Below are 18,013 nucleotides of genomic sequence, written 5' to 3' on the forward strand. Positions count from 1 at the left end.
CAATACCTGACCCGGAGCGTCTCAGAGACGCTCACAAATAGGACCGCAGTAGAGAGCTTTCCAGTCCCCTCCATTTCCGGACAGGAAAGCGGCCCCGTCAGCAGCGTGCAGGGGCGGAGCTGCACCCTGGCCTCCTCTCGGCCTCAAAGGCCAGGTTGATTTCTCAAGGAGCATCTAAGTCCACGAAGGGCTTTGGAGCAACCAATTGTCCATGTGGCCACGAAGCCATACTCAGTGGCGCTGGAGATGTGGGGCTCCCAGCAGGAGGCTCGCTGGGGCTGAAGGTGACTGTGGGGGTTCGGCGGCTCACCAGGCTTGCGGGTGCCCAGGGTCTCCAAGGAGGGGCTGGGGGAGCAGAGCGGCCACCCCCGATAACCCCAGCGGGGCGAGCCTGCCTGGCAAGGCCCCTGGTGCAGACACCGGCAGCCAGAGAGCCTCCCGGAGACGCCCTCCTGCGTCATTCCCTCCAGGAACATCCTTCTCTGTGTTTGAGATTTTTTTCTTTCCTTTTTTTCCAAAAAAAAAGCAGAGTTTGAGCTGTGATGATTTCAACCACAGCACAGCTGTACCTTTCTCAACTGAATTTGGCATTGCGGCCCCCTGATTCCAGAAAACACGACACAGAAGTGACTTAATGAAAAATAATTGTGTGGTCAAGGAGCACACAATGACTCCCAAAGAAATGTTTTTTAAATATATGAGCAGGTAAAACTGAAGATTTCTGTTGCGTAATCATAAGAAAGTCAGTTATTTTTCAGAAAGAATTGTGTTTTAATTCTTCTAAACTCAAGAATTATCGTTCTTTTCTTCAAAAGCCAAACAAACACTGAAGCAGTCTTACCTGACTCTGGAGAACTCAAGATGCTTTCTGATCTGGTAGCTCCAAGCAGTTCCTTTATGATTTTGGAAGACCGTAATTTATCGCTACTCACCCCAAAGGAGGCCCCCGGGTCTCAGGAGGAACGAGAAGATGGCTCCGGCACAGGTGACGGCCAGCACCGCGCCCAGCACGGCCCGTGCCCGCATCTGCGAGGAGGCACATGTCAGGCGGCCCCCACGGGGAGCCCTGTCTCCGCTCCTCTGCGCAGTGGTGCCTGCGTCCTGTCGGCCCCCCTCGGCCTGGGTCTGACTCTGGGGGGCTGATTGCCTGTGGCAGGGACCGGCCTTGCCTACTCGACTGTCTGAAAACAGATCTTTCCTCTTGGGCAACCGTGGTCCCCAGAACAGCTCAGCGACAACCTATTTTAATTCATGGGGATGTTGAATGATGTAAAATTTCTGGGAGTAACTACTAGGAATAAGATAAATCTATTTCCTATAATGCATCTTGGTTAAAAAAAAAAAAAGAATAATACAGGGAATTTAGACTTTAGAAACGAGGTAAGTAAAATTCCTAAATGGATATAGGGTTTCCTACAACTTTCTTTTTCCTGCTTATAGACCGATCTCAGAACTGCACAGCTGTTAAGACAAAGCAGAAGATTCCTCGTTAAATGTCTCTCTCTTCCTAACCTCCAGCTTTCTGTTGATATTTTTGGGCCACAGACTTTGTGAAACTGGGTGGAGCCCAGAGTGCACTGGGGGCCGCTGACTGCGGACCCTCCCGGCCGCACCAGCAGGCAGTGCTTCTGCGCTGAGATCACAGGAAGCCTGGCATCGTTCGCCCAGAGTCCCTCCTCCCGCCAGCTCCAGACAAGCCCGGGCCCAAACCGCCACCTCCCTCAGGCCACTTTGCAGGTCTCAGTGACAGATTGCTCCTAGAAAAAAGTAAGATACAAGGCCTGACCTTCTCTGCTCAGCCTGGAGGCAGGTGTGCAGGGCAGGTGACCCGTGGACACGGCCGGCCGCCCCGGGGCCTGGCCTCCCGCCTATAAAGCGGCTCTGGGTCCTGCCTCCCACCCACGTCACTGAGCTGGACCGGCTCCCGACCCCGGGGTGGCTGGACGTGGGCCTCTGTGTTGTCACAGAGTGCCGCCTGCTGGTGGGTCAGGGAGCAGGTGTGACCTCACCGGGGCCAGCTGGGGTTGAGGCCATGGAATAAGAAAGAAAAGGAAAGAGAGCCTAAGTGTTGGCAAAGAAGGAACCAAGGCCCCTAGGAACCCTGGCGCGGTCCCCTCTGGCTTTTCTGCGTGAAATTCTGTGTGAAGAGCACCGTGGTCTTCAGAGGCGCCGGACTCTCCAAGAAGCCCTGCCGATGGCCCTCCGTGACCCAGCCTGCAGCCCCGTTTCCTGGAGGGGATGGAGCGTGTCTCCCAGTTTGTGGGGGGCAGCTTCTGAACCTCTGCAGCCTCCATCTGAGTCCCGGGGTTTTTCTCTTCGATGCATGAAGATCGTCTTTCTCTTCGTCTTCCCCCCTCTCTCCTGGGACTTGGTCAAGCCTGAGGCACTCTGTGGACATAGCCCGCCAGGCTCCTCCATCCATGGGATTCTCCAGCAGAAATCCTGCAGTGGGCGTCCGCCTCCTCCTCCAGGGAGCCTTCCGAGCCTGGGATCGACCCGGCACCCCGTGTGCCTCCTGCGCTGTTTACCAGCTGAACCATCGGGGAAGCCCCGTCTCCTCTGGGACTTCTTTGAGCCTGGAGGAGGCTTCTTGCAGGACAGCTGAGGTTAGACGCTCACACCCGTGCAAGGCCTCGCAAGGCCTCTGAGCATCGGGAGGTCCCTGAAGCCTCAGAATGCCATCGTCAGTGTTGGAAGGCTCCCTCTGCAGGGACCACAGGCAGACAAGCAGGCGGGGCATCCCTTGACGGTTTTGGTGATTCCTCCCTGAAGCAGTGGGGACAGGCTGGGACGGCGAGAGGAGGGGCCAGACCCGGCCGTCAGGGAGCCAGGGACTCAGAGACTCGCTTTACTGAGAACTGGGACCCCCAGCAGGCTGAGTTTGCCACCTGAAGTCTTGGGGACCCGTTCTGACTCGGGAAACGGTCGAAGGAGGGAGTAAGGAGCAAGGGGAGTGGTCCAAGCTGGGGCTCGGGCTCTGAGCACTGGAGCTGCGCGCAGGCCGGAGCTGCAGGGGTTTGCTTGAGGAGTGCGGGGGGCACAGCGGGGCTGCTGCCTGACACGCGAGGGCTCAGGGAGATACGGGCCAGGAGCCTCTCCTGGACTCTACTGGTGACGGCTGTCAGGGCCTGGGGTGAGGGTGATCCCAGAGGAGACCTGGGACCCCGAGAGCGATCCCGGAGGAGACCTGGGACCCCGAGTCCTCAGCGGACGCCACGTGGACGCTCAGAGGGGGTCAGCGTGACACAGCCTCGGAGGCCAGCCCTGATGTGGCTGTGTCCTCGCTGTGGCCGGCCACGTCCGGGGGCAGCGGGTCCTTGAGCTCTCATGACCCTTGCGGAGCCCGGAGTCTGTGTGGTGCCTGCTGGAGGGTGTAGCGTCCCTCCCACTGAGCCCTCAAGGGTTTCTGGCTCAGTGGTGCCCCCGCTGTGTCCTCACCGGCAGCTCAGAAGAGCTCAGGCTGAGCAAACGCATCAGGCAGTGACGGAGCCTGGGGCCTCGAGCCTTCACGCCTACCTGGGGCTCTGAGAGTTTGACGGAAGCTCAGCCCCATAGCCCTGCCCCGAGGGGGCGGGGGGCAGACCGAGGTCACCGTCCTCCAGGAAAGAGAGGGAACAAGGGGCAGCTTTATTCTTGCTTTTGTGCATTTGAGTCACTTTAAGGGATGCTGGAGGTGTTGGTGGACGTTGAGAGGGTCTCCGGCTTTTCCGGTTTATTAAACACTCTGATACCTGTTTTATATTGTGCATCAAGAGTGCTGATATTTGATGAGTTATAAACAAAAACCTATACGGCTTTCCTGACATGCCCCAGTCACTGCTGACAGACAGTCTAGGAAAGGGGGCCATTTGGGAGGTTCACGTGGACTCTTGGTGAAGAAACATGTGTCCACGGCCCCGGGCCCTCCACCGCCAGTTCACACGCAACCCATGGACGCGGTCTATGCCAGGGACCTGCTCCGCCCCCTGCCACATGTGGGCCCCTCCTGTCCACGATGAGGTGGCCACCGCAGGCGTGGTCCTGCCTGGGTCCCTGGGGGGGCTCTCCATGATGCCACCCCCAGGCCACGTGGGCAGGGCCAGCCCGGGCACATCAGTGGTCCACGCCTGGGCTCTGGCTGGGAAAGCCCTCGAGCCCACCCCACTGGTGGGACCCCAGGTGTGGGCTCAGCCCGAGGCTGCGGGGCTGGCAGGGATCGCCCGACGCCCGCTCTGCAGTGTGGGCTCCAGGGCCCCTTTTGTCCTGCAGTGTCTGGTCTTCCAGCCAACCCTCACCCCTGCTCCCACCCCCGAGGAGTCTGGAATTCACCCTGACAGATGGGCGCTCGGAGTCCCATTTCTGCAGAGATGGGTCCCCAGTGGAGACTGGCGGCTGGTTTAGAGGCGGGTGTGGTACCTGTGTCCTTCCACTGCAGATCCAAGGCGGGGTTCGGGTGGGTGCTCCTGGGGGCCAGCGGGGGGTGAGCCTGGGGAGGGTGGGGTGGGGGCAGGGGTCAGCCATGTCCTCCGAGGCTGGGAGGCAGTGGGTGCTCCTGGGGGCCAGCGGGGGGTGAGCCTGGGGAGGGTGGGGTGGGGGCAAGAGTCAGCCATGTCCTCTGAGGCCAGGCGTGAGTGGGTGCTCCTGGGGGCCAGCAGGGGTGTGAGTCTGGGGAGGGTGGGGTGGGGGCAGGGGTCAGCCATGTCCTCCAAGTCCGGGCCTGAGTGGGTGCTCCTGGGGGCCAGCGGGGGTGTGAGTCTGGGGAGGGTGGGGTGGGGGCAGGGGTCAGCCATGTCCTCCAAGTCCGGGCCTGAGTGGGTGCTCCTGGGGGCCAGCGGGGGTGTGAGTCTGGGGAGGGTGGGGTGGGGGCAGGGGTCAGCCATGTCCTCCGAGGCTGGGCGGCAGTGGGTGCTCCTGGGGGCCAGCGGGGGGTGAGCCTGGGGAGGGTGGGGTGGGGGCAGGGGTCAGCCATGTCCTCCAAGGCCTGGCCTGAGTGGGTGCTCCTGGGGGCCAGCAGGGGTGTGAACCTGGTGAGGGTGGTGTGGGGGCAAGGGTCAGCCATATCCTCCAAAGCCAGGCGAGAGTGGGTGCTCCTGGGGACCAGCGGTGGGGTGAGCCTGGGGAGGTGGGGTGGGGGCAGGGGCCAGCGGGGGGGTGAGCCTGGGGAAGGTGGGGTGGGGGCAGGGGTCAGCCATGTCCTCCAAGGCCGGGCCTGAGTGGGTTCTCCTTGTGGCCAGCGGGGGGGTGAGTCTGGGGAGGGTGGGGTGGGCGCAGGGTCAGCCATATTCTCCAAGGCCAGGCGTGAGTGGGTGCTCCTGGGGGCCAGCAGGGGGGTGAGCCTGGGGAGGGTGGGGTGGGGGCGGGGGTCAGCCATGTCCTCCGAGGCCAGGCGTCAGTGGTTCTCTTGGGGGCCAGCAGGAGGGGACCTTGGGAAGGTGGAGTAGGGCAGGGGTCAGCTGTGACGTCGGTTCTCTGGAGAGAGCAGAGTGTATCATCCACAGAGGTGTTGCTGGACGGACCTGGGCCCAGCTCCTGGGATCACACATCCTCTGAGACCTCAGCGCCCAGGTGCCCACAAGAGTGCCTGGACCAATGCCTTCGACCTTTCAGAATCAGAGGACGCTCTGTCCAGGCTGAGGAGAAAGGCCCAGAAAGGCTCTGTAAGGGCGGCGTTCGCATCACCTCTATTGCTCACAATTTCTGCCACAAGGACATGAGATCAGAAAGCAACTCTGTTTAAAATTCTGTTAAAGATAGAAGGAATTTTTAAAAAGTTCTCCCTTAGGCTTAGTCATGAGTGACTGACTTGCTGGGACATGAAGAGAGTTGATGTGGAGGGCATATTCGGCTCTCGCCGATGAGAATCCTGAATAAACTCAAACCTGCAATGAAGCGTCCTTAGCCTCACTGCAACGTGAAGGAAGTTTACATTCTCACCCAGGCTGCTGGAGGAGGCTGCACGTTGTAACTGCGCGATTCTACTCAGTCACTGCAAAGTCAAATTACAAGTATTTCTAGATTTTACGTACAAGTGCCTGTGTTTTCTGTAAGCCAGGAGTTCCCCCCACTCACCGATCTTCAATAACTTTGCAAAATGAGTTTTCTGAATGTAGAAGCTTGACAACAAGGATGAAGATGGAATGCTGTAGAAAGGACACATTAGAATCCAGGAGTCCACGCTGAAAGGGCTCTGTGGCGAAAAGCCCTGCACTCCAGGTTTGTGTTTCCTTGTGGCAAAACTGGGGCAAATTTCCCGGGAAGCAGAATAGTCTCCTGGTGAGAGGATTTACAGAAACCACGGGCTGAGCAAACGTGGACGCATGTTTCCCAGGCCAGGCGCCTGGAGGAAGGGTGGGACGTTGCACACGTGTGACCGCGTGCTCCTCCCGGAACATCCTGACAAGGCCCTGCCTTCCTTTCTATTTTCACACGAGGAAGCGAGGCTCAGAGATGCCGATGATCCTGCCAACAGGCGGATGCCCCCCTGGTGCTGGTCTGAAGGAGACTGTCACGAGGATGGCCATCTCCCCGGACCTGCCCTGTCCAGTCGGCCCCTGCTCACCCCGAGCCCAAGCGGGTGTCCCCATCATCTGTGGGCCCAGCCCCCCTCACAGGCTCATCCTCCTGGGCCCCCATCCGGCTTCCCAGGCATCCATCCTGCATCCCTGTGGTCCTTCCAGCCCCGGGGACACCTCACTGCATGGTCTGGCCTGACCACGCGGCATAACGTGGCTGTTCCCGCCTCTGCGAGACATGTTTACATCATGTTATTCTCCGAGTGATGATCACCATCTCGTCCGTGAGCACTGGCCCCTTTTCTGGCTCATGGTGGAGTAGCAAGGCCACGGTTCCTCGCATCACCAGGTCAGAGGTGGAGTAAGATGCAGTCCTTACTTGTATCTGACTGTTTAACCCATTGTAACCCACATGGATTATTTTATAATGAATAGTGAGTTAAAATGTGCATTCCGTTTAATTCAATTTAATGACAAATACCCAATACTTTGTGTGCTAGAATATTTGCACATAAAATAAACTCACAATTTTTGATGTATTTTGTCATGTATTCTCTATGATAAAAGTGAATTTTATCAGCCCAGGTGGACAAGAAATTAGTCTTCCCTTTAAATTACGCTGGGCTGACTTTATCCCGGGGTTTAGCCTGTTAGGAGCTTTGCACAGTGTCCACTGTGTGTTTCCAGCAATCCTCTTTCTGATTGACTTCCCTGGGCTTCCAGTGGGTGGCCGGTGTCCCCTCTGCCCCACGGCGGGTCTGCAAGGCAGCCAAACGGCACGGTGTCCACTTGTCCAAGGCGGCCACAGTGGCGGAAAGGCCTCCTGAGATGGGCGCCCTGTGTACACAGCCCTGTGTCCAGCAGGGACACAGCTACAGAGAGAAAAAGGCTTTTCTGTGTGAAGTCAAGTTGGCTGTCAGTGACCACGGCATCTTTGTATCCTTTTCTTTTTGAAATATTAGTGTGCATATGGGCCTCCCAGGTGGCTCAGTGGTAAAGAATCTGCCTGCAGTGCAAGAAACTGGGTTTGATCCTTGGTTAGGAAGATCCCCTGGAGGGGGAACAGGAAGATCCCCAGGAGGGGGGACAGGAAGATCCCTGGAGGGGGAACAGGAAGATCCTCTGGAGGGGGAACGGGGAACCGGAAAGGACCACCCACTCCAGGGTTCTAGCCTGGAGAATGCCAGGGGCAGAGGAGCCTGGCGGGCTGCAGCCCATGGGGTTGCAAATAGTCGGACTTGACTGGGCACACCCAAAGTCCCAGCGTATCCCTCCCTGCCAGCCTTTCCCCTTTGGTGACTGGGTCTGCTTTCTGCGTCTGTGAGCCGGTTTCTGTCCTGTAGCTGAGCTCCTCTGATTTAAGCTTACACATGTGTGCGATCTCGCCGGGTCTTTGTCTTTCCCTGACTCTGTGCTCAGTGTCGCCACCTGCAGCTGATGGAGGTACAGGACTGTATTTGACGTCCTGGGGTAAATTAATGAAATTCAAAGGAAGACTTTTCATTCTCGGGGAAAATAAATGTGGTGAGCTCTTGGCATTTCCTCGCGTAGGCTTTCTGAAAATAGTGTGGGTTTCAGCCGTGTGGGGTGCAGCGTGAGCTGCTGGTGCCTCCATGCGGTCTGAGAAACGTGGGTGAGGGAGTGTTTCAACGCGGAGTTGAGTTTTCTCAACCACAGCTCTGCCTGAGGGGAGGCTGCATCCCCCGTCAGAGTGAACAAGGCTGATTCGTCTCTGGAAACTAGTGACATATTTTATTGGTATCACAACTATAGGATCATTATAAAATCACACAAAGTGGCACTATTGTGCAGGAAATAGTCATCTCTTAAGAAAATAGTTTAACTTTCAGCAGTCCACGGAAGCTCCGCTCAGCTGCTACACATGTATCTTCCGGCGATGCTCTGAGTGTCCATGAACGCGGGGTCCACGGACGCCACCTTCGCAGCCATGAAGGAGTGGACGCAGTGCAGGACGGCCGTCAGGTCCTGGAACTCCAGCTCCTGCCAGAAAAGCGCAACGTGCTTACACCGAGCGCAGCGTGGCACAGCACAGAACTCTTGCAGGCGCTGCGCTCTCAGGCCACTAGCAGTGGGCTCAGAACAGACACGCACAGAGCAGGAAGCGCTGCCACCAGCACGGACACGCGGGGTTTGGGGGGCTTCGTGCACGGACATCCTGACTGATGGGGTGAACTCCCGATTTCCGGTAACTAACGTGGGCTGGCACTCAGGTCCTCTGTGCGGAACCCTGAGTCCATCTGTGTTGGGTCCTCAGCCTCCACAAAGCCTAAAGCTCACGGTGGTCCCTGCCTGGATGTCACACAGCCGGGCTCACTGTGTCACAATTTAGGAGACGGAATCTGGCTTCACCTGCACATGTGCGAATATACATGCACAAATGCGCCCCTCTACAGATGTGCATGTGTCTGCGTATGTGTGTGCACGTGTCTGCGTATGTGTGTGCACTTGTCTGTGTGTATGTGTGCACGTGTCTGCATATGTGTGCGCACGTGTCTGTGTGTGTGCACGTGTCTGCGTATGTGGGTGCACGTGTCTGCGTATGTGGGTGCACGTGTATATGTGTGCACGTGTCTGCGTGTACGTGTCTGCGTGTGTGTGCACGTGTATATGTGTGCACGTGGTTGCGTGTGTGTGCACGTGTCTGCGAGTGTGTACGTGTCTGCGTGTGTGTGCACGTGTATATGTGTGCACGTGTCTGTGTGTTTGTGTGTGCACGTGTCTGCGTGTGTGTGCACGTGTCTGCGCGTATGTGTGCACGTGTCTGTGTGTATGTGTGCACGTGTATATGTGTGCACGTGTCTGCGTGTTTGTGTGTGCATGTGTATATGTGTGCACGTGTCTGCATGTATGGGTGCACGGGTGTGCACCTGTTTATGTGTGCACGTGTCTGCGTGTGTGTGCACGTGTCTGCGCGTATGTGTGCACGTGTCTGTGTGTATGTGTGCACGGGTGTGCACGTGTCTGTGTGCACGTGTTTATGTGTGCACGTGTCTGCGTGTGTGTGCACGTGTCTGCATGTATGTGTGCACATTTCTTCGTGTATGTGTGTGCACGTGTGTGCGTGTATGTGTGCACGTGTCTGCGTGTATGTGTGCACGTGTCTGCGTGTATGTGTGCAGGGTGCACGTGTGTGCGTGTATGTGTGCACGTGTCAGTGTGTATGTGTGCACAGGTGTGCACGTGTCTGTGTGCACGTGTTTATGTGTGCACGTGTCTGCGTGTGTGTGCACGTGTCTGTGTGTATGTGTGCACGTTTCTGCGTGTATGTGTGCACATTTCTTCGTGTATGTGTGTGCACGTGTGTGCGTGTATGTGTGCACGTGTCTGTGTGTATGTGTGCACGGGTGTGCACGTGTCTGTGTGCACGTGTTTATGTGTGCACGTGTCTGCGTGTATGTGTGCACGTGTCTGCATATGTGTTCACATGTCTGTGTAAACGTGCACCTGTGTGCACGTGCACAGCGTGCTGCAGGCATCCATGCACATGCGTGCACATGCATGCATGCACGTGTGCTGCTTCTGGGGTCAGGCAGCTCCAGCAGGGAGCTGGCAGCCGGGCTCAGCCCCTGCTCTAACCCTGCTGCCCAGCACACAAGTGTCGGGCTCAGCCCCTACTCTAACCCTGCTGCCCAGGCAGGGAGCTGGCAGCTGGGCTCAGCCCCTGCTCTAACCCTGCCATCTAGGCAGGGAGCAGGCAGCCGGGCACGCAAGTGTCGAACTCAGCCCTTGCTCTAACCCTGCTCCAGGCAGGGAGCTGGTGGCCGGGCTCAGCCGCTGCTCTAACCCTGCCGCCCAGCACACAAGTGTCGGACTCAGCCCCTGCTCTAACCCTGCCATCTAGGCAGGGAGCTGGCAGCCAGCATGCAAGTGTCAGGCTCAGTCCCTACTCTAACCCTGCCGTCCATGCAGGGAGCTGGTGGCCCGGCTCAGCCCCTGCTATAACCCTGCCGTCCAGGCAGGGAGCTGGTGGCCAGCGCGTGAGTGTCAGGCTCAGCCCCTACTCTAACCCTGCTGCCCAGGCAGGGAGCTGGCGGCCGGGCTCATCCCCTGCTCTAACCCTGCCGTCCAGGTAGTCTCCTCTGCAATTCATTCATCCTAAGGATCTAGATTTTTATTAAACTCCTTAAACGTTTCATTGTGGCTGAAATACTGAGTTTAAATATGATCTGCAGCTTAGTCTAATTACCAACTTCTGAATGTTTTAATACCTTGATCTTTTCCTTAATTAGGTAAAACTCTCAGGAAGCCGAGCGGGTCTGCACTGAGCTGTCAGACTACAAAGAACTAGGTTCCTGAACTTGAGGAAACACTCCTTCTCTCACGAGCCTCACTCTCGGGAATGCTGCGTCTCTCACAAGGGTGATGCTTTCAATCAATGTATGAGTGTGAACGTCGCCTGCGCGGCCTCCGTAAATCTCCTCTGGAAATCGCACTTCTTCGTGGAGCCACCCACGTTACCCTCTCACGGCACACACAGCGGATGTTCATCAGAAAATGTCGTGAGACAGCAGAGGGCCTTCTGACGAGCAGCGGCCGCCCCAGGCTCTTAGCTCTCCCGGAGCGTAATCTAATGGCCCGACGCCTGAAGCAGTGAAGAAGCGTGTCCGACTCCTTGAGATCCCATGGACTGTAGCCTACAAGGCTCCTCTGTCCATGGAATTTTCCAGGCAAGAATACTGGAGCGGGTTGCCATTTCCTTTTCCAGGGGATCTTCCCGACCCAGGGATCGAACCCGGGTCTCTCACATTGCAGGCAGACGCTTTACCCTCTGAGCCACCAGGGAAGCCCGAGGAGAGCTCTAAAGTCTTCTGTAACTAAGAGCAGAGCTTCCACTAGGCTGTGGGAATCCACACTTTGCTGCTGCTCAGTCCCTCAGTCGGGGCCAGTTCCTTGCAACCCCGTGGGCTGCAGCACGCCAGGCGTCTCTGTCCATCACCAAGTCCCGAAGCGTGCTCAACCTCACGCCCATCGAGTGGGTGGTGCCATCCAACCACCGCATCCTCTGTCGTCCCCTTCTCCTGCTGTCCCCAATTCCTCCCAGCATCAGGGTCTTTTCTAATCAGTCAGCTCTTCGCATCAGGTGGCCAAAGTACTGGAGTTTCAGCTTCAACATCAGGCTTTTCAATGAATATTCAGGACTGATTTCCTTTAAGATTGACTGGTTGGATCTCCTTGCAGTCCAAGGGACTCTCAAGAGTCTTCTCCAGCACCACAGTTCATAAGTGTGAATTCTTTGGCGCTTAACCTTCTTTATGGTTCAAATCTCATATCTGTACATGACTACTGGAGAAACCATAGCTTTGACGAGACAGACATTTGTTGACAAAGTGACGTCTCTGCTTTTTAATGTGCTGTCTAGGTTGGTCACAGCTTTTCTTCCAAGGAGCAAGCGTCTTTTAATTTCATGGCTACAGTCACTGTCCACAGTGAATACAAACTGTATTTCAAAGGAAGCCTTAACCACTGTCTTTCCCAAAGAATTAAACGTGGAGATTGAGTAAAGCTATACTTGAAAGAGATGACTGTTAAATAAATGAATGAATGCCTAATGTAAATGAATATCCTGTGTAATTTCCCTCTGAAAATGTCCCAAACAAATACAACTAAACGTGACACTCTCTAGGAATAACCGTGCACAGAACAGTTTCTTATGTCTTGTTCTCCGGGAACTCACATCAGGGCACAGCCACTTTCTGGTTCTCATAATACGAAGGCTCGCACGTCTGGGGTGGAGACAGGCCCACCAGGGGTCAGGTGTGGGTCTTCCACTCGGGGGCTTCGTGACCCAGCTCTGCTCCGAGCCGCAGCGCTGCTGGGGGCTGTGGTGTAAGCGCTCCCAAGGCACTGACGACGGGCTGGCAGAGTTCAGAAAATTCCTCGAGTGGCTCCCTGTGGGGAGGTGTGGCAACGTGGGCCAGGCCCGCTCAGCCGGGTGGAGGCAGCCGGGGTTCCCTGCACACCCTCAGCAGCCTGCGTCCAGCACCAGAGGCCGTGGGGGAAGGACAGTATCCGGTCAGCTCCTGGTCAGCTCCGGGCCTCTCCCACCCAGCGGTTGGCAGAGCAGCCTCAGGGTGGCCAGGGCTGTGTCCCCAGGCCGGGTGATGCTGGGCTCTGACCTGGATTCGGGTGGGTGCACCTCCCCTCTCTCCACATAACTTGTTATGTCCAGATCCTTTGAATTTACAGAGCAGTGTGTCCTTAGTATCACAGGTAAGTCATCACATAATGCAATTTGTACAACTCTTCCCTTAAAAATTGACTTCTGTATGTTTAACCATTGATTTCCTGCTAATATTTACTAAGAAACTTGTGCTTTTCGGTGGAATCAAGTAATGGGTTTCAATGACTACGGTTTTAGGATATTAAGGCCTCTAACAGGAGACACACCCTGGGTTCCCATGACACCCTGGCTGACTCCGAGGAGGGTTCACACTTGCATTCTGGTGATTCCACAGGCCAGGGGAACCGCACGCCCGGCCCCGGACACCCGGTTCACTCAGGCAAGGCTGCACCGTGGACGAGTCCCTACCTTCATCTCGATCTGCTTGGTGTCCAGACTCTGAAACAGCAGCTTCACTCGACCTTTCCCGTTGTCGGAAGACCCCTTCAGCTGGGAGAACTTAAACCTCCAGAGCACAGTCTGTAAAGGAAGGCAGTCCTTAGTGCTTTAGACCCAGGAGCACGTTTATTCAGTTAACATCAGCCAGTGCTGTTAAAGAACCTAAGCAAATGCAGACGCCTGCTGGGTTATCTGTGTGCAGAGACGCCTGTTCGGTTACCTGTGTCACACACGCCCGCTCGGTTACCTGTGTGCACAGACGCCCGCTGGGTTACCTGTGTGCACACGTCTGCTGGGTTACCTGTGTGCACAGACGCCAGCTGGGTTACCTGTGTGCACAGACGCCTCCTCGGTTACCTGTGTGCACAGACGCCCGCTGGGTTACCTGTGTGCACACATGCCTGCTGGGTTACCTGTGTGCACAGATGCCCGCTCGGTTACCTTGGTACACAGGTTTCTGCTTGGTTTCCTGTGTCACACACGCCTGCTGGGTTATCTGTGTGCATACACGCCTGCTCGGTTACCTGTGTCACTGACGCCCGCTCGGTTACCTGTGTCACACATGCCTGCTGGGTTATCCGTGTGCACAGATGCCCACTCGGTTACCTTGGTACACAGGTTTCTGCTTGGTTTCCTGTGTCACACACGCCTGCTGGGTTATCTGTGTGCATAGACGCCTGCTCGGTTACCTGTGTCACTGACGCCCGCTCGGTTACCTGTGTGCACAGATGCCTGCTCAGTTACCTGTGTGCACAGATGCCTGCTCGGTTACCTGTGTGCACAGACGCCCGCTCGGTTATCTGTGTCACACACGCCTGCTGGGTTACCAGTGTGCACACATGCCTGCTGGGTTACCTGTGTTATACACACCTGCTGGGTTACCTGTGTGCACAGATGGCTGTTGGGTTATCTGTGTACACACACGCCTGCTCAGTTACCTGTGTGCACACATGCCTGCTGGGTTACCTGTGTGCACAGATGCCTGTTGAGTTATCTGTGCACACACACACCTGCTCGGTTATCTGTGTCACACACACCTGCTGGGTTACCAGTGTACACAGATGCCTGTTGGGTTACCTGTGTACACACACGCCTGCTCAGTTATCTGTGTACACACACACCTGCTGGGTTACCTGGGTCGCTGAACAAACTGCTCCGAGAACATCACTCGGTGTCGGGTCAGATTTGACTATGAAAAGGAAAAACTCAGCAGTGGTAACTTTCTAGGAACCACCTGCAGAATCATTATCTACACAGAATCATGAATGGCTGCTAAGGCTCGCACGTGAAAGTGAACACTCCCCGCTCATCAGCTAAAGGGCCCACAGTGGTGCTTAGAAAGAAGTCCTTGTTTATTGGGCACGGACGTCACGGTCACACTGACTGGCTCCTGTTGGCTGATGTAGTGGCAGCCCCGTCCGGCTCTGGGCCTGTGAGGTGCTGGGGCCCTGAGCTCTCAGAGAGAGGGTCACCACGAAGGAGCCCGTGCAGAGGACACGGCCGTAGGGCTGGTGGTGCCGCAGCCGTGGACGGGCGTCACAGCCCTGAAATGTAACGCACGCTCCGCCCACCGGCCCGCCCCTGGCTGCTCGGCACATACCTTGGTCTTGCTGTCGAAACAGGTGAATCCGAGAGCGAAGTCCACCGTGAAGCACAGAGTGTCCCCTTGCCCGCCGCACGCATACGTTTTGGACTAGAAAAAAAATCAATTGTGGGAAAATATCTTTGTAAAATGAAGCTTCACATTGATCAGGTGGCTTCAGTATCCTCTGCAGAAGGAAATGGCAGCCCACTCCAGTACCCTTGCCTGGAAAATCTCAGGGAAACAGGAGCCTGGTGGGCTGCAGTCCATGGGGTCGCCAAGAGTTGGGCACGCCTGAGGGACGGACACTTACACTCACACTATTCGCCCCCATCAAAACCTGCTTTTATTTATTTTTTTTCAAAACCTGCTTTTAGAAACCCGAAGCGCTCGGAGGTCCCTGGGACACAGCTCTCGTGGCGCCTCCCACGCTGGTCCGCCGGCAGGTGCAGAAGCCGCACCGTCAGCAGAGGTGCCGGTCTTAGCAAAGTGGAGCCCGACGCGTCCTCCAGAGACTCTCTAACCCCAGACCACAACTCCCCGTGACGCCACTTGCCCCATCACGTGAATGAGCGCGCGCTCTGCTCTCACAGGCCAGCCTGCAAGTGCATCCCGAGACACGAGGCCCGGCTGCGCTCGGGAGACCTTCCGAGGGGTCTGACCCAGAACAAGAGCAAAGGACAGACGCAGCAGAGACTCCACTGAGCTCTGCGCCCGGGGCCGCAGGAGGGAGGCTGCTGTGGGGGTGGGCGGGGTGGGCGGGGCGACCCCGACAGGCTCGGGGTTTGCGAGCATCAGGCGATCGATGCCCACAGCTCCTAGCACTGCTGGCTGAGTGTGAGCAGCAGAGGCGTGGTCGGTGCTCCGGAGGCTGCTCTTCTGTCCAATTCTCAGCTAAGCGCATGGATCCTGGCACAGCGGTGGTGACGCCAGGCATGCCAGACCCACGAGGCAGGAGCCAAGGGTGAGCCCTCCAGCCCCCGGGGGACGGCGCGCCTGCCAGTTCTGTTTCAGGAGACAGTTCCTCCCGCAGTGACATTTCTGGGCTACATTTCCTGTGTCCTTCCATAACACCTTTGGGGAATCGGGTCAACACCGAGATACTTGAGCCAACTTGCTGAGGAGGACACTCCCTATGAAAGGATAAGGTAAGTTTCCCCAGGCAAGCTTCTGCCCCTGTGGCAAAACGGCTCCTGGAAGACGATGCTATCGGGGGGCGGGACCCCCTGTGCAAGGGCGCTGCGCCGGCTGGGGACATGCTCCTCACTCTGAGGCGGGGGCGATAACTGGGAGGAAGCTGCGGTCAGACCCACCTGCTGACCCTCGAGAGTCTCCAGGGAGGCAGGGGCGGCTGGAGATCACCTGGGGTGTGGGTGGTGCAGCGCCCGTGTGGAAGCGGATTCTGGTGCGTGGGCACAGGGGCTGATGAGGGCCATTGTTGGCTCCTCCCCGGAGTCTGTGAGTGCGGGCTCAGCTCCCCCACCAGCCCTGGAACCCCAGGCTGAGCAGTGGATCACGAGGGGACTCGGGCCCAGCCACCAGAAGGCCAGCCCTGGGCCCCTCACACTCCACGGCTAGCTGCATCAGGACGCAGCCTCACCGCCAGCATCTAGTGACCTCCACCCGGGCGGGGCCTGGCAGCCGTCGGGGCCAGGGACCAGCCCTCCAGCAGTGTGCCCCCCGCAGTCAGCCCTGTCTGCACGAAGGCACCCATCCTCGCTGGAGCGCACAGCTCCGGTGTCCAGGGGGTTGTGTGCCGCTGGAGCCTCAGGACACCTCCAAGGCTGGGAAAAGTAACCGGCCCACCTAAGACACAGGCACACAGAACTGGGCGAATTGAGGGAACAAAGGAATGTTTCCCCAGGGACGGAGTAAGAGGATCCCGAGAAGGACTAAGCAAAGTGGAGATAAGAGATCCGCCCAACAGAGCTCAAGGTAATGACCGGAAAGACGCTGAGAGAACTTGGGGAGGAGACGACGCAGGGAGAGGTTTACCAAAGAGTCAGGGACATAAAGAAGGAGCAAGGAGAGCTGAGAAGTTAAAAATACGCCAGGAGGAGCCCTCAGTAGATTAGACGACACGGGAGCAGGGCAGGACGCGGGAGCACGGCAGTGGCAACCATCCATGCTGAACAGAAAAAGAATGTTAAAATGAGGGCAGTTTAAGAGAGCTCTGGGACGACTTTGAGGTCATTATTTTTCACATGATAAGGTCTCAGGAGGGGACTGCTCCATCCACACACACCTCGAGCTGTGGGATTTATCTCCTGTACCGAGGAGGGAGAAACGACCCAAACGCTTGAGTGTGTTATGCTCCTCGTTGGGTCAGTGAGTGTGAGGAATGGCCATTAAGTGCTTGAAGAAATGCCAAGCGTCCAGGGACTGCTCAGGAAACATGGTGGATGAGCAGGGTCCAGGGACCCAGCCGTGCCCTCAGTGAGGGGCTTCCCTTAGCTGGCATCCAGGCCCCTTCCTCACGCTGAACACTGGGGTGAACGAGATGAAAACGCCCACCTTGCTTCCTTCCATGACCTCCCACTGTGGCTCCCGACATGGTGGATTCGGGGATCTGGGCAGGGTCCCCCCGGCTTCTGCTGACGCGTGATTCCCGGAATTACCACCATGCCAGCTCTGATTCAGGTCGCTCAGAGATGAGCAGGCCGCTTACCCCCGTCCTCTGCACGGCCCGGAAGGTGGCTCTCTGGAAGGACAGCTCCCAGGCGGCCAGCTCACTGCCCAGCTCCACACCGAACACGTGGCTCCCGCCGTGGCCCACGAGGACACTGAAGCAGAAGGGCGCGTGGTCCCCGCCGTCAGGATCCTGGAGGCCCGGGGAGAGGCTGGCTTGTGCCCAGCAGTTGTCTGGGAGCCAGAGCTGAAACAGATAGGGGTGACGCCAGTTAGAGGGGATGGCCCCTGGGACCTGCCTGGGCCGCGCTCCACAGGGGACCCCCCGCGGCAGAAGGCCCCCGACACCGCTGCGGCAGAGACAAGCCTGTAAGGTAACATCCGTGCGTCAGCTGTGTCCCGCTCCCGACGCGCCGCAAGCGCCTTTCACCTGCATTATCAGTGACCAGTTTCTGTTTCCACGTCTAGCTTCCAGGACAAAGATAAAAGTGATGAAGTGTTTGTGCTGAATTCAATGAGACCCCCCAGCTGCGCCCCCAGGCCGTGGCCTCAGCCAGGGAGGCAAGAAAGCTGCTGCTGCTGCTGCTGCAAAGTCACTTCAGTCGTGTCCGACTCTGTGTGACTTCAGTTGTGTCCGACTCTGTGTGACCCCAGAGACGGTGGCCCACCAGGCTCTGTCGTCCCTGGGATTCTCCCGGCACAGAAAGCTACATGCAGGAAATAGGACATCAG

At 57.2% G+C, this 18,013-nt stretch overlaps 2 protein-coding genes across 2 annotated transcripts in view; both read right to left on the reverse strand.

The window, feature by feature from the left end:
* Window positions 1–1,026, reverse strand: part of TPO (thyroid peroxidase) — a 33,170-nt gene extending 32,144 nt beyond the window's left edge. Inside the window, exon 1 of the mRNA XM_052645320.1 lies at window positions 933–1,026. Within this exon, the coding sequence (XP_052501280.1) occupies window positions 933–1,026 (94 nt within the window). The remainder of the gene's footprint in view (window positions 1–932) is intronic.
* Window positions 1,027–8,360: 7,334 nt separating this feature from the next.
* Window positions 8,361–18,013, reverse strand: part of SNTG2 (syntrophin gamma 2) — a 79,750-nt gene continuing 70,097 nt past the window's right edge. The window contains exons 14-17 of the mRNA XM_052644572.1: window positions 17,322–17,528; window positions 14,672–14,764; window positions 13,042–13,152; window positions 8,361–8,492 (exon numbers count right to left, since the gene is read on the reverse strand). Of these exons, the coding sequence (XP_052500532.1) occupies window positions 8,361–8,492; window positions 13,042–13,152; window positions 14,672–14,764; window positions 17,322–17,528 (543 nt within the window). The remainder of the gene's footprint in view (window positions 8,493–13,041; window positions 13,153–14,671; window positions 14,765–17,321; window positions 17,529–18,013) is intronic.

The sequence above is a fragment of the Budorcas taxicolor genome, chromosome 8 (genome assembly GCF_023091745.1).
Source record: "Budorcas taxicolor isolate Tak-1 chromosome 8, Takin1.1, whole genome shotgun sequence".
Classification (NCBI taxonomy): domain Eukaryota; kingdom Metazoa; phylum Chordata; class Mammalia; order Artiodactyla; family Bovidae; genus Budorcas; species Budorcas taxicolor.